This window comes from Lontra canadensis, unplaced genomic scaffold (assembly GCF_010015895.1).
Source record: "Lontra canadensis isolate GAN:19392208 unplaced genomic scaffold, GSC_riverotter_1.0 scaffold110, whole genome shotgun sequence".
Taxonomy (NCBI): domain Eukaryota; kingdom Metazoa; phylum Chordata; class Mammalia; order Carnivora; family Mustelidae; genus Lontra; species Lontra canadensis.
Genome location: NW_022631104.1, coordinates 2753172 through 2767379, shown reverse-complemented (window position 1 = coordinate 2767379; position 14208 = coordinate 2753172). Strand labels below are relative to the sequence as shown.

General features: G+C 60.5%; 1 protein-coding gene across 1 annotated transcript; it reads left to right on the top strand.

Annotated features, from left to right (window-relative positions):
• The first annotated feature begins 500 nt into the window (after window positions 1-500).
• Window positions 501-11952, top strand: ALOX12B (arachidonate 12-lipoxygenase, 12R type). Its single transcript, XM_032839848.1, has 15 exons — window positions 501-659; window positions 2370-2574; window positions 5189-5270; window positions 5383-5469; window positions 5587-5709; window positions 5901-6004; window positions 6327-6499; window positions 6737-6880; window positions 7867-8070; window positions 8291-8377; window positions 8673-8842; window positions 9090-9211; window positions 11065-11165; window positions 11346-11516; window positions 11720-11952. Exons 1-15 carry the CDS (start codon window positions 513-515, stop codon window positions 11897-11899), a joined length of 2100 nt encoding a protein of 699 aa, XP_032695739.1. The 5' UTR covers window positions 501-512; the 3' UTR covers window positions 11900-11952.
• Window positions 11953-14208: the final 2256 nt, after the last annotated feature.

Genomic DNA, 14208 nt, shown 5'->3' with positions numbered 1-14208 from the left:
GGGCTCAGCAGGGGTGCCCAGTGCTGTTGCCCATGGGGGCGGGCAGAAGGAAGGCGCTTATTAGGCCGATAATGATCTGGGAGCCCCGCCCAGCCCTGTCCCCCCACTTCCCTGGGGCCCGGGCTCAGGCTGGACTGGCTCCCCCACCCTGCAGCCTCCTTCATCCGAGGCTTGTTCCATCCACCCTCTCAGATGCCAGCCCAGCATCCTGTCTGCCTGTCCTCACTGCCGGCTGCTGGAGGGCTGGCGGTCCAGACACCGGCTCGCCCGCCTGCCCGACTTCGCCCCGCCCCAGCCTGCCTGGCTCCCCGCCCGGCCGCCAAGGGCAGCACCTCTCCAGGCTTCGGGCTGCCCCTGGGCCAGACGTCCCTGCCTCACCTCTCCCTCTCAGGAGGCTGGCCCCGTCCACATCTCCCTGCGTCTGGCTTCTCCTGCCTGGCCTGGGCCCCCGCTGTGTGGCCCCCCTCAGTGTCTGCACTTGAGCCCTCCCTCCTGCTTCCTCAAGAGCAGCCATGGCCGCCTACAAAGTCAAGGTGGCCACGGGTACCGACCTCTTGTCGGGAACGATGGACTCCATCTCGCTGACCATTGTGGGGACCCGAGGAGAGAGCCATAAGCAGCTGCTGAACCATTTCGGGAGAGACTTCGCGACTGGGGCGGTGAGTGAGTGCGTGTGTGGGGGGTGTGCATGTGCATGTGTGTGTGTGTACACATGAGTGTGCTCTGTGTGTATGTGGTCTGTGTGTGTACATGTGAATGTGTGGTGTGTGTGGCATGTGAGTGATGTGTGTGCTGCGTGAATGTGCGGCATGTGAGTACTTGTGGGTATGTATGTGTGTGTGTATGGAGTATACGTGCGTGTGTGGTTAAGTGAATATGTGTGTGGTGTATGAGTGTGTGTGCTGTGTGTGTGAGTGTTATGCGTGTGCTGTGTGAGTGTGTGGAATGTCAAAGTGAGGTATGTGTGTGTGGAGTGTGAGTGTGTGGAGTATGAATGTGGTGTGTAAGTGTGTGGTGTATGAGAATGTGTGTGTGTGGAGTGTGAGTGTGTGGTGTGAGTGTGTGGAGTGTGAAAATGTGTGTGTGTGGAGTGTGAGTGTGGTATGTGTGTGGACTGTGAGTGTGTGTGTGGACTGTGTGTGGTGTGAGTGTGTGGAGTGTGAGAATGTGTGTGCGTGTGTGTGTGTCCAGGGAGCACGAGGATGGCTGGAGGTGTGTGCGCGAGGAAGACAGGGGCGGGGAGCGCCAGGGCACTCTGGGGGAGCCCTGCAAGCAGGGGTCTCCAAGGGCAGCTTTGGATGCCCTCCCCGCAGACCTGGCTCCCAGTAGTCCCTGGGTCCCTGCTTTCCGGCCACCCTGCCTCATCCCTGCTCTGTCACCACTAACCCCTCTGTGCTCATGTCTCATCTCTCCCTGCCCTCTCTCCCCTCCTCTCTCTTCCTCACCCACATCCCTCATCTCTCAGCCTCTCCCTCCCTTTCTTGCCCTTGGCCTCTCCCGCTCCCTGGTCTCTCTCCATTTCCTCATCCCTCTCCATGGCCTCTCCCCCTTCTTCATCCATCCCCATTTCCTCTTCTTCCCCCTCATTCCTCCCCACAGCCTCTCCCCCTCCCTCATTCCTGCCCATGTCCTCTCCCCCTCCCCAATCCCTCCCCATTTCCTCTCCCCCTCCCTCATCTCTCCCCATATCCTTTCACCCTCCCTCATTCCTGCCCATGGCCTCTCCCTTTCCCTCATCCCTCTCGCTCCCATCCTTACTCTTCCCAAGTTCAGTTGCATCATAAATGGCTTAAGAGCACATTGGATTATCTGCGATTTAAAATGGCATCCGACCAGCCTGTCCAGTGGGGCCTGCCTTCTCCATGATGGAAGGCGCCCTTTGCTGGTCCCTCAGCCCTAATTCTGGGTCCGGTCCGGCCACCTGCTGCTGTGTGAAATTAGCAGGTCACTCTGACTGTATGGCCATGTCTGCATCTCCATGTCTTCACTGATAAGTAGGAGAAGACGAGGCTGGCTGCACCACCTCTGCCCACTCTAAGATGGCAGGAGGTCTGGGGGAGCCCTGGACTCCACTTGGACCCCTTTGTAGACCAGCCCCTGGGGGGCTGCATGAGTCCCACAGCCTCAGAAGAGGGGGCGGGTGGCTGGGAATGGAGGCGGAGGGACTGGTGTGTTGCAGCCTTGGGTGGAGGGGCCCAGCAGGTGACGGTCCAGTGGGAGTGGGGGAGGGGAGCCCCACGATCAGGTCGCCCCCCCTGCCCAGGGAGGTGAGCATCAACCCCAGTGCAGGAGCAGAGCCTGGCTGAGGGGCTGGGCGGTTGGGGGGGCGGGGGGATCCTGCCACTCACCTAGCCCTGTGCCCGGCCCAGGTGGACGAGTACACAGTCTGCTGCGAGCAGGACCTGGGGGAGCTCATCATTATCCGCCTGCATAAGGAGCGCTACTCCTTCCTCCCCAAGAACTCCTGGTATTGCAACTATGTGCAGATCGGAGCCCCCAACGGCCGCGTCTACCACTTCCCCGCCTACCAGTGGATGGATGGCTATGAGACCCTGGCCCTCAGGGAGGCGACAGGTGAGCCCTCAGCACCCCACCCCTGCCACCAGGCCCCTGGCTCCCTCCTGGCTGTCACCTGCTGGGCCCGTCCTCACCCGCCGCCCTCACGTAGCACCCTCAGTCCCTGGTGCTCCAGGGCCCAGCTCGGGGCTGCACCCTGCGGGGACACAAATAGGGGGGCTCTGGGCCACCCTCAGGGTCTCAGGATCCTGGGTCTTAGCCGAAGGCAAGTGTGCTCTCCGCTAGCTCCCCTGCGGTCCTGCTCCTGACTCCCACGGGACGCAGCAGGATGCCTTATCACCGTCCCATCTGCTGCCTGTTTCCTTACGAAGGCCTGGGAGTTCAACAGAGCCAGCGGGGTCTCCAGCGGGGCACGGGATGTTCTATTGGAACATCCCAAGGCTTCCCTCCCTGCCACGCCGACGGACACCTTACTTCTCCCCCAGGACTCACTGCTGCTCCCGAAGGGCTCCTTCATCCAGTAACCCGGGGGAGGGCCTGTTAATGTTAGACTGTTGGGGTGTTCTCTAGTGCCCGGTCAAAGCTGAGGCTGTATTCCCAGACACTTGCTTGCTCGCCTGGAAGAAGAACAGGGAGTCCCAGCTCCTCGTGCCCACACCGGTCTGGTGGGCTTGGCTCAGCTTCCTAGGATGTGGCTGCTACAGGGGGACTGCAAGCTTGTCCTCTTAGGTTCCCTTGGCAACGCCCCCCCCCCCCCCCCCCGTGCACCTCTCATTTCCCTGGGAGCAGGGAGACAGGGCTTGAGCTGGGGAAAGAGGCAGAGGGAGGCAGGCCTGGGGGAGGGTGAGGAGACCCAAGGGGACAGCTCCCCCAACTCCCAGCCTGGGCGGGGGGCGGGGGGCAATGGAGGATCTTCCAGCGGTGGCCCAGTGGCCAGGAAGCAGGGGCAGGGCAGGACGAGGCCTGGTGCTGCGCAGGAATGGCGCTGGGTGGAGCGGCCGCTTACAACAGCAGCACAGAAAGCTTGCGTCACGGCCCAGCCCTGGAAGGAGTCCGGCCCCCACCCAGGGGTTGAAGCCCAGCTGGGTCCCGTGGTTGCACAACTCCAGGGGGGCACTGTTCACCAGGGACACAACATGAGGTGCGGCAGATGGAGGAAGGAGAGGTGGCAAAGGGGGCCTCGAGGGAAGGTGACGGGGCTGCGGCGATAGGCACACGGCAGCCGGGGCTGCCAGCCAGGACGCTGGACAGAGACAGGCCTGGGTGTCCATCTCAGCGCCACCACTTACTCGCTGGATTCTAAGCCTCAGTGTTCTCCTCTGGAAAATGGGTCTAATGGTAGAGCCTACTTCATAGGGCTGATGCAAGAATCCAGGGACATAGCCTCTAAAAGGAATTTTAAAAGGCTTAACAACTCTTGGTGTGGTTCGTGGCTGGGGGGCAGGTGAGTTGTCCCAAGCAGGCTGCCTTGGTTCAAATCCCAGCTCACGCTTTCTCTCTGTGTAACACTGGTTGTTTTCTCCTTGTAAAACGAGCACAACGGTATGGTCCCTTAGCTGAAAATTTGGGGTCAGGGTGGTCTTGAAATTCAGATCTCAGGGGCACCTGGGTGGCTCAGTTGGTTGAGTGTCCCACTCGGTTTCAGCTCAGGTCGTGATGTTGGGGTCCTGGGGTGGAGCCCCAGGTCAGGCTCCCTGCTGAGCGGGAAGTCTGCTTGAGATTCTCCCCCTCCTTCTGCCCCTCCCTCCATGCACACACTCTCTCATAAATAAATCTTAAAAGAAAGAAATTCAGATCTCATTTAGAATAGGTGTGTATATATACATCTATATCTATATTTTCCCATTTACACAGTCTATACATTAAATAATACATCCACCAGGGCACCCCCTTGCCAAATATTCTAATATTTCTGCAGAAAAAAAAAACACCGATAGTTATGCCAAGTGAGTTCAATAAAGACTGTATAGCCTCCGCTAAATTCAGAGCAGGTTTTGCAGACCAAGGAATTTGTGCTCAACTTGTGAAAAAGACAAGGTTGGTGTCTATTGTCTTTTGGGTTTTGGAATTGTGGAGACAGGATTGCAGGCCTGTAATAGTCACCTGCTGGTTAGGTTGTTCCTGTGTGGATTTTTATTAATATAAGTAGACTCAGGGTGCCTGGGTGGCTCTGACGTGAAACCTCTGCCTTCAGCTCAGGTCATGATATCAGGGTCCTAGATTAGAGCCCCGAGTCAGCTCCCTGATAGTGGAGAGCCTGCTTCTCCCTCTCCGTCTGTGCTCTCTGTCAAATGAATAAATAAAATCTAAACATGTATATTTATATATGTAGGAGAGAGTGTTTGGAAAGTGTCTAGTGCCTAGTAAGTGCTACGTGACTGACCTTTACTAATGTTTTAGTAGGTCCAGAAGAGGGACTTCCTCCCGGCAGCAAGCCAGGCTCCAGGGGCAGAGCTGGGGAGAGGAGGGTGGTCCCTGACCCCTCTTTCTGAGTTTTTGGGAGGACATAGCCCTCCTCCCTCCCCAGCCCAGGGTAAGCCTTCCCAGTCCTTGTCTGTGGGCCGGCAGAGTCAGTCTAGAGGGCAGGAGCTGAATTCTGATCCTCGCTAAGTGGTCCGGGGCTGACAAGGCCAAGGTCAGACCTTGAGCCTCCTCTGTGGTCTCCTTGCAGGAAAGACAAGAGCAGAGGACACGCTCCCGATCCTTCTGGAGCATCGACAGGAGGAGATCAGAGCCAAGCAGGACTTCTACCAGTGAGCGGAGGGCGGCAGGGTCTGCGGGGGACCAGGGGGCCATGATGGCTTGGCCTTCCGTCCCCGGGTTGGCTGTGGGCACCAGGCCTCACCGACTCCCTTTTCTTTGCAGCTGGAGGGTCTTCGTTCCAGGCCTGCCCAACTACGTGCATATCCCCAGTTACCGCCCTCCTGTCCGGAGAAACCCCAACCGACCCGAGTGAGGACCTGAGGCTGCCCTGGGGCCCCTCCCATGGTTGACCCCTGGGCTCTGCCCGCTCCCTGCGCTGCCCCGGACCCCGGGTGCCCCGCCCCAGCCCTGCACTCCTTCCTACAGGTGGAATGGTTATATCCCTGGCTTCCCGATTCTCATCAACATTAAGGCCACCAAGTTCCTGAACTCAAACCTCCGCTTCTCCTTCGTCAAGACGGCCTCCTTCTTCTTCCGCCTGGGGCCCATGTGAGTGTGCGCGGGGGGGGGGTGGGGGGCCCGGGGGGGGAGGGGGGCGCCCCTGTCCCCGCTCCACGCGCCTCGGCCTCCGCCGCAGCCCCAGAGCTCGCAATGGCCTAGGGAGCCCGGGACCCCCCAGACCCCTAGACGCAGGGAGGGCTGCCTGTGTGAGCGCCTCCCCCTCGAACCGGGTCCCCTAGGGCGCTGGGCTTCAAACTCCGTGGCCTGGTGGACTGCAAGCAATCGTGGAAGAGGTTGAAGGACATCAAGAAAATCTTCCCCGCCAACAAGTCTTTCATCTCCGGTATGGGGTAGGGGGAGGCGAGCCCGGGGGAGCCTGCGATGTCCGGCGGGGGGAGCTGCGAGCGCCTGCCGGAGGCGGGACGCCCGGTCGGGGCCGCGGGATGGGAGGCGCAGCCAGCCCCAGGCCCAAATGGCCGGCTGGGCGGGCGCGCCCTCTGGCGGCTTCGTGGAGAATGCCGCCCCGGGCGCCGCCGGCTGCTCGAGGGGAGGCTGGGGCGGGGGCTGGGGGCGCGGGGGTCTTCTCGGGTGTCCGTGGTCTTCTTCTGTCTCGGGTCTCAGGGACACCCGGCCACGTCATGACGTCCTCACGATCCCCCACCCAGAGTACGTGGCCGCGCACTGGACAGAGGACAGCTTCTTCGGGTATCAGTACCTCAACGGCATCAACCCAGGCCTGCTCCGCCGCTGCACGCAGATCCCGGACAAGTTCCCCGTCACAGATGACATGGTGGCCCCGTTCCTGGGCGAGGGAACGTGCCTGCAAGCGGAGCTGGAGGTGAGGCCCGATCGGCTGGAGATCCCTGGCCTCCCAGCCTCCCTCTGTCCCCGGGGGTCCCCGTCTCTCCAGTCCCACCCCGCTGTCCCCAGAGTCCCACCAGCCGCTGTATTCCCCGCTCGGGTCCTTAGCCAATCGCTGCACCTGGGGGGCCAGGGCACTCTGCACCCAAGGCGGGGCTCGCAGGTGCCCCCTGCTGGTGCCTACCTGCCCCCCCCCATTGCGGCTCCCTTGCAGAAGGGGAACATTTACCTGGCAGACTACCGCATCTTGGAAGGCATCCCCACCATTGAGCTCAACGGAAGGAAGCAGCATCACTGCGCGCCCCTCTGCCTGCTGCACTTCGGCTCGGAGGGGAACATGATGCCCATCGCCATCCAGGTGCCTGGGGTGCAGGCCTGGGGCCCTTGAGCATGTTGCCAATGCGAGCGCCTGTGTGTGCGCATGCGTGTGTGCGTGCGTGCACACGTGTGCAGGTGCCCATTTACATGAGTGTGCGATCCCTGTGTGTGCATCTGAGAACACACGTATGTTTATACATGTTCCTATCTGTATGTGTGGCTCCATGTATAAGCCTCGGGCTGAGTCCCTTCTTGTCCCTACGTGCATACAACTTCATCCTGCCCCTGTCCACCTGTCTGCCCATGAGTGAACTTGGGTCCCTGGTGCTGTCCTTGGTGCATGCAGGGGTGTGTAGAGCCTGCCTACTCTGTGAATACATGTGCAGAGGTGACATGATGGTAATGTGCTTGGTTGCTTGAGCTTGTCTCTTTGGGTCCGTTCCTTCATTTATTTGTTAAGCCAACACCTGCTGTGTTCCAGACCTCTGCTGGAAATACTGAGCTAATCAGACTTAGCCACTGCCTTGAGAGTGGCCTGGCAGGAAAGGGGATTGAGGTGCTATGTTCCCAGAGGTCTCCACCAGCGTCATGTCCAAATTAGAAAAAGGCATCTCTTGCGCGGGGGCAGGGGAGACCAGCCAAGCCCCAGTGCTCCTGGCTCATTAGTGGAACAGTGTAGCCAGGATTTCAGATACTCTCTTTGCCCCAGAGGGCTGGTACCCTTGTGCAGTGCACAACTTGTACAGCTGAATAGGGCAGCTGTGGGTTTGAAATAAGGAAAACTTCTCAGAAGAGGCAACTTGCGAGCTGCTTCTTGAATGAATGGGAGCTGCCAGGTAGAGAGAGGGAGAGGGAAAGGGACTACAGGCAGAGGGGACAGCAAAAGCAAATGTGAGGAGGGAGGAAGGGCCCTGGTGTGTTCAGACTCTTTCTGCCTCCTTCCTGCAGTGGGGGCCGTGTCTGTGTGTGTGTGTGTGTGTGTTTGTGTGTGTCCTCACCTAACTTTCCCTCCTTCCCCATCCCTAGCTCAGCCAGACCCCCGGGCCCGATTGTCCCATCTTCCTGCCCAGTGACTCTGAGTGGGACTGGTTGCTGGCCAAGACATGGGTGCGCTACGCAGAGTTCTATTGCCACGAGGCCATCTCCCACCTGCTGGAGACGCACCTCATCGCAGAGGCCTTCTGCCTGGCCATGATAAGGCAGCTACCCATGTGCCACCCCCTCTACAAGGTACGGGCTGGGCCCCAGGCCCCCCTAGAAAGGCACCTGGCTCTCTCAGCGCTCAGGGGGGACCCCTGGTAGACTTGGGGAGGCAGCTGGGCACCCACAAGAGAGGGTTTGGGGTGGGAACTTCCCAAAGTGATAGGGTCTTGATGCTGTACAAGAGGGGGGATGATGCTGAGGTCCTTTGGGGCTGACTGTGGTCCTCTCTCCTTGCTCCCTCCTGCAGCTGCTGGTCCCCCACACCCGGTACACCATCCAGATCAACAGCATCGGGCGGGCCCTCCTCCTCAACGAGGGGGGGCTGTCTGCCAGGGTAAGACTTCTGCCCGCACTCCAGCAAGACCTTTGTTGCCATTCTGGGCATTGCCATTAGACTTAAAGCAAGATTTCCCACTTGCCTTCAGATCACAAGGGGAACGGCGGGTGGGGACCGGGGTATGTGGGTGCTGTGCCCACGAGGGTGCAGAGTGGTGCTGGCCCAGAGCATGGGAGTTCATGGGGCCGGCTGTGGGAGCATGCAGTGGGCTCTGTGTGAGGCAGGTGTGATCCTCAGAGTGGGGACCCTGCCGGGACCCCACTGGCCTCAGCGGCTGCTTCTTCCCACCCAGGGCATGTCTCTGGGCCTGGAAGGCTTTGCTGAGGTCATGGTGCGGGCTCTGTCAGAGACAACCTATGACAGCCTCTACCTCCCCAATGACTTCGTGGAGCGCGGGGTCCAGGACCTGCCGGGGTATTACTACCGCGATGACTCCCTGGCCGTGTGGGATGCACTGGAGAGGTGAGGCCGGGCCGACAGGTTGTGGCATGCAGGGTGGACGGCCTGGAGGGTGGGAGCAGGCACGGGAAAGCTTTGAGGACCAGACCCTGGCTTGGGGCTGAGGCCACCTCTGCGCCCCACAGGAGGTGCCCAATTGCAGGAAGGGGGAGGTCTGGGGCGGCTGAGGCTGGGCCATCCTGGGGCGGAAGGCAGGGGAAAGCGCTGCGGGGGGAGGGGAGGATCCAAACTGAGGCCTTTCCCCGGTCAGGTACGTGACAGAGATCATCACCTACTATTATCCGTGTGACGCGGCTGTGGCGGGTGACCCGGAATTGCAGTCCTGGGTGCAGGAGATATTTAAGGAGTGCCTCCTAGGGCGTGAGAGCTCAGGTATGGGTCTGGGCACTGGGCACCTGCACGGACCTGGGACTAAGGGGTGGGCCCTTCCAGCTGGTGGTGGAACATGTCTTGCTGGGGGCTGAGGGAGCCAAATCTTGGAGAGGCAAATCCTCGGGGAAGGAAACAGGGCTGCCAATTGGCCCCTGTGGGAGCTCAGGGGCTGTGGGGCAGGGTCATCTCTGGGGATCTGGGGGGCTCCCAGTTCCCCACGCTGGAAACAAGCCTTCGTGGGGCGAGAAATGGGGTGTGAGCTCAAACTGAAAATGGTAGAGTGTGCTGGCAACCGGGGAGCTGGTGGGTTCTAGGATGGCCGCCGAGCATCCTGAGGTCATGCCGCTTGGGCACCACTCAGCAAATATTTAGTGAGCATCTATGATGTGATAAACGCTGGGTACTGGGAGGCAAAGGGAATGAGACAGGAGAAGGGGTCTGCCCTCAAGTCTCAGGGCTGGTCCTCTCAGTAGAAGGGCAATCATGCTGTCTTAGGATTGCTGCAGTCCGGGGGCGGGGGTGGATGGGTGGGGTAGGGGTGCACTAGGAGCCCTGGGGAGGCACCTAACCCAGCTGGAGGAGGGTGGTGGGTGGAGAGCGGAGGGTAGCAGCATGCTAAGATCTAGCTGAGATCTAACATCTGGGCTAACATCTGGCTAGGAGCTGCAGGGTGGGGAGGTTAGCCAGCAGGTGTTAGAGGTGGGATTCAAGAGCTCTGATGGGAAGCCAGAACGGGCAGAGGGAGCTGCGGTTGCTGCCTGGGAGGTCCCTGCATCTGAGCTGAGGCTGGAAGTTGGCCAGACTCTATGGGGCTAAGCTAAGGCTGAAGGCGAGAGCAGGGCAGGTGTCAGGCCTGGTGAGGGAGGCTGGAATTACCCTGACCACCAGAGGGCGCCGTCGAGGAGGTCCGCAAGGAAAGCAGATTTGTACCTGAGACTGTCATGTTGCTGGGGAGTCAGGAGACAGTTCCCAAAACTGCTGTGGTGTCCAGAGTGGGGTGACAGGGGCCTGGCCAGGGGGCAGTTGTGGCAAGGCAGAGAATTCCGGAGCTGCAGGGAGCGAGAAATGACAGGATTTGGTGACTGGTTGGGGTTTCGTGGTGGGCTTGGAGGGAGGGGCCAAGGACCACTGCCAGGTTTGGGGCTGTTGGAACTGGGTGGAACTGGGTGGAACTGGGTGGATGGTGTGTGTCACGCTGTGAGCTGGGGGCCCGGAAGGACGAGCTTGGGGAGGAAGACAATGGGTCCGGTTTGACTGTGTTAGGCTTCTGGAACCTGGGGACAATGGGAAGGAGAATCGAGCAGCTTGGTTAAGTGTGGGACCAAGAAATCCACCTGGCATGAGTGCAGAGGCTCGAAAGAATGTGTGTGTGTGTGTGTGTGTGTGTGTGCGCGCGCCCGCGCGCGCACGTGCGTGTGTGCAGTGTGGGTGTGGATGAGGGACTGTGCTGGCTCAGGACAAGAAAGCCGGGATTCCCCCAAAGCCTTGTACGCCCGCCCCCGAGTCCTGGGACCAGAGAGCCCCCACTAAGGGAGCGGCAGTAAAGATCCCAGGGCCCCACCTCCACCTCAGGCAGCTCTGGAGGACATGGCCAAGGCCATTTGGGTCCACCTCCCAAGACTTGTGGGCTGGATGGGGTGGGGTAGGGGGATGGGACGCTGGAGGATGGGCGTTGTGGTCACAGGAGGGCCAAGCAGGCAGAATGAGCTCAGGACCCCGAAAAGGCAGCTAGGAACGTTGGCGGGACACGGTGCGGGGGAACGGGTGGGGGTGTCCCGGCTCGTGGGAGCCCTCTGCCGGCCTCCAGGACAGGGGCGGGACTGACGCTGCTGGGCCTTTCCCCGCCCCCCCAGGCTTCCCTCAGTGCCTGCGCACGGTGCCTGAGCTGATCAGATACGTCACCATAGTCATCTACACTTGCTCTGCCAAGCACGCCGCTGTCAACACAGGGCAGGTACCGGTCCTCGCCAGCCCCAGCTCCAGCCCGCGAACCCAGCCTCGGCCATCAGCCCTACTCAGGCCTCCGCCTAGCTCCCAGCTTCAGTCCCTAGCTCAGTTCAGACCCCAGAGTCCCGAGGGTGCTGTCTGACCCAGAACCCTTCCCCCTTTGCCATCTCCCCTCGCCCCCGTCCAGCTGGAGTACACCGCCTGGATGCCCAACTTCCCATCGTCCATGAGGAACCCACCGATGCAGGCCAAGGGGCTGACCACTCTGGAGACCTTCATGGACACGTTGCCCGACGTGAAAACCACGTGCATCACCCTGTTGGTGCTCTGGACACTCAGTCGGGAGCCCGACGACAAGGTGCCCCGGGGTCCTCGGGGTGCAGGAGGGGGTGGGGTTACTCCGAGCACCGGCAGGGAGAGGGCTAGGGGCGGGGGGGGGCGCCTGAGCACTGGCGAGGGGGTGTCCAGCCCGGGAGGCAGGGGGAGAGCGGCGGCGACGGCAGGGGCGAGGTGGAGGGGCCCGGGCTGGTGGGCGGCAGCTGCCCGGTTGTGTGCCCGTAGCGGCCTCTGGGCCACTTCCCCGACATCCACTTCGTGGAGGATGCCCCGCGGAGGAGCATGGAGACCCTGCGGCACCGCCTGGCCCAGATCTCGCACAATATCCGTCAGCGCAACAAGGGGCTCCCCATCCCCTACTACTACCTGGACCCGGTGCTGATAGAGAACAGCATTTCCATCTAGGACCGCTCCCCTGCCTCGCCCCTCCTGCCTGCACCTGTTTTCAGAAAAAAAAAAAAAAATCACTTGGCACAGTGCTGAGTCTGTCCATGCGCCGGGCCATTTACAGGGGCGAGTGGAGGGGTGCCGGCTGGGACGATGCCGATCACCACTGCGGGGTCCAAGTAGGCTCAGGGCCCCAGTGCCAGGCCCTGGTCTGCCCCAATGTCCCGTGAGATCCAGCCCAGGAGGCTCTGGAAGGCAGGGATACCCCTACCCCTGGCTCGCCCTGAAGTTCTGGGAGATGGCAAGGTGCTCCTGGGGATGGCAGGAGAGAAGGCTGGGACATTGCACCCCACCACCCCGGGCCCTGTCTTTCAACCCCAAGTGATTCTGGTTCATCTTAAGTGCCCCTGCCTCGGGGCTCAGACCTCCCAGGACCCCAGCCCACCAGAAAATCTACCCACGGACCAGCATCACCTGAGCCCTGCCCACCTAGGCACCCAGACCACCCAAGACCAGTCCAACTTGAAACATAAACTACCCATCTACCCAGACAAAAGACCACCCTGAGCCCAGCCTACCAGGAACCCAGACCACCCAAGCCATGCTCACTTTGAAACCCAGCCATCCCTAAGCTACTACGAACCCGTAATATCCTACTAGGAACCCATAACACCCTACACCACAGCCCATCACCAAAGCCTACATCCCTCCAGGCTCAGCCCACACAGGAGCCCAGCCTGCTAAGTGCACCCTCCAAGTAACCCGTCCCCAGGATCCCTTCCTCACCCCTACCCACTCTTCTCGAACCTGAGAATCACCCCCTTTCGGCACCCCCTGGGCCTTACTTATGGTTTCATCGCTGACTCCCCGGAGCTGCACAAGGGCTTGGCAGGTGGACTTGACCTCAGGGAGTGAGTCCACTGGGTCTGTCTGGCCTTTGGCGGTAGGTGGTGTGGGGGGGGCAAGGTTGGGGGCACCTACATGGTGGTGGTGGGAATATTGGGCATCCCGGCACTGAATTCAAGTTGACCTCCCCTCCAAACTCTGTAAGCCCAGAGTTGCCAGTGCTCCCGTTAGCTCCTTTGCTCTGGTGACCCTGCTTATCCCCCCAGGTTTGGTGCTGGCTCACCTGGCCACTGTCGGCGGCAGCATGTTGGGCCGAGCAGTCGACGATGACTGTGGGGAGACATTCAGTGAGCTCCCCAGGGCAGCAGGGACCCGTACATGGGGGTGGGGTGGAGAGAACAGAGCTGAAACCCAAGGGGGTTGGAGTCTAAACCTGGGGGTCTAGAGGGCAGGAGACGGGCGTGGCCACCTCACCCGAGCTCACACAGCTTAGAAAACCTTCCTGCGAGACTGCCCCGACCCAGGCCCGTGGTTCTGAGTCTTGGCTTATGACTCTGTCGTCCTGGTGAGAGAGAGATGCTGACAGTGTTGGACGCAAAGCTGGGGATCCAAGAGGACATGGTGACTAACAGCTGGGACCCTAAGGCGGAAGAGGCCACTGAGACCAGCTGCTCCAAGGGGACTCTGAAGCCAGAGAGGGAAAATGGCCAAACAGGCATTGCATGAACCACTGAGCTGACCTGCAGGCCTGGAGGTCTTCGTCTCCCCCCAGGGGTCCAAACCTAGGGTCTAGAGCTGTAGGTAGTTTGCAGATGTGCTTTGATTGACTGCCAAGGTTTCCTGTTTGCTCCTTTTTTGAGTTGAATCAATGGCCAGCACTTACATATTAGACAATGTCAGGTTTCTCTTGAAAAATCTGAAGGTCTGGCTATAGTCCTCTCTGGGTCGCCATTTGTCCCCATCAGACAAGCACAAGTTCTCCACGGGCCGTGGTCCTGCCCACCCTCGTCCCTTGCAAATGCCGTGAGCATTGTCTTCCAGCTTCTGAGGCCAATCGAGCCACAGAGGCCAGAGCCCCTCTGTGTTCAGACTGCAGGATTGGATCCATCCACACCCCTGGTTCCCAAAGGGCAGAGCTGACTGGCCTTGCTCGCTGTGGCATCCAGCCCCGGCCATAGTTAGGGCTCACGGAGGACGCGTGGACCCATTGTTCCCACTGTGGGGGTCCATGGGGGGGGGCATCCCGGAGGATTGAAGAGGAGGTAGGGCATGAGCTGGGCTCAGAGGGGGCAGTGTTTGGCTAGTGAGAGAGGGCGAATCGGGGTGCCTGGCCTCCCCAGCCTCAGTCTCTGCTGAGGAGGAAGAACGGAGAAGAGGGAGGAGGAAGGTTCTGGAGGGGCTGAGATTCCCCAGTGCACACTGTATTCCATGTGCAAACGGGAGCCACGCGAGCCCCGTGAGCAGGGCTGTCCTGAATCCTG

Excerpts from the sequence above, each read along its gene's own strand:
- ALOX12B (XM_032839848.1), top strand. The coding sequence starts at position 513 with ATGGCCGCCTACAAAGTCAAGGTGGCCACGGGTACCGACCTCTTGTCG. Across the intron at positions 6,500-6,736 it reads GCCTGCAAGCGGAGCTGGAG|AAGGGGAACATTTACCTGGC; the intron begins GTGAGGCCCGAT and ends GCTCCCTTGCAG. Across the intron at positions 8,843-9,089 it reads GTGTGGGATGCACTGGAGAG|GTACGTGACAGAGATCATCA; the intron begins GTGAGGCCGGGC and ends TTCCCCGGTCAG.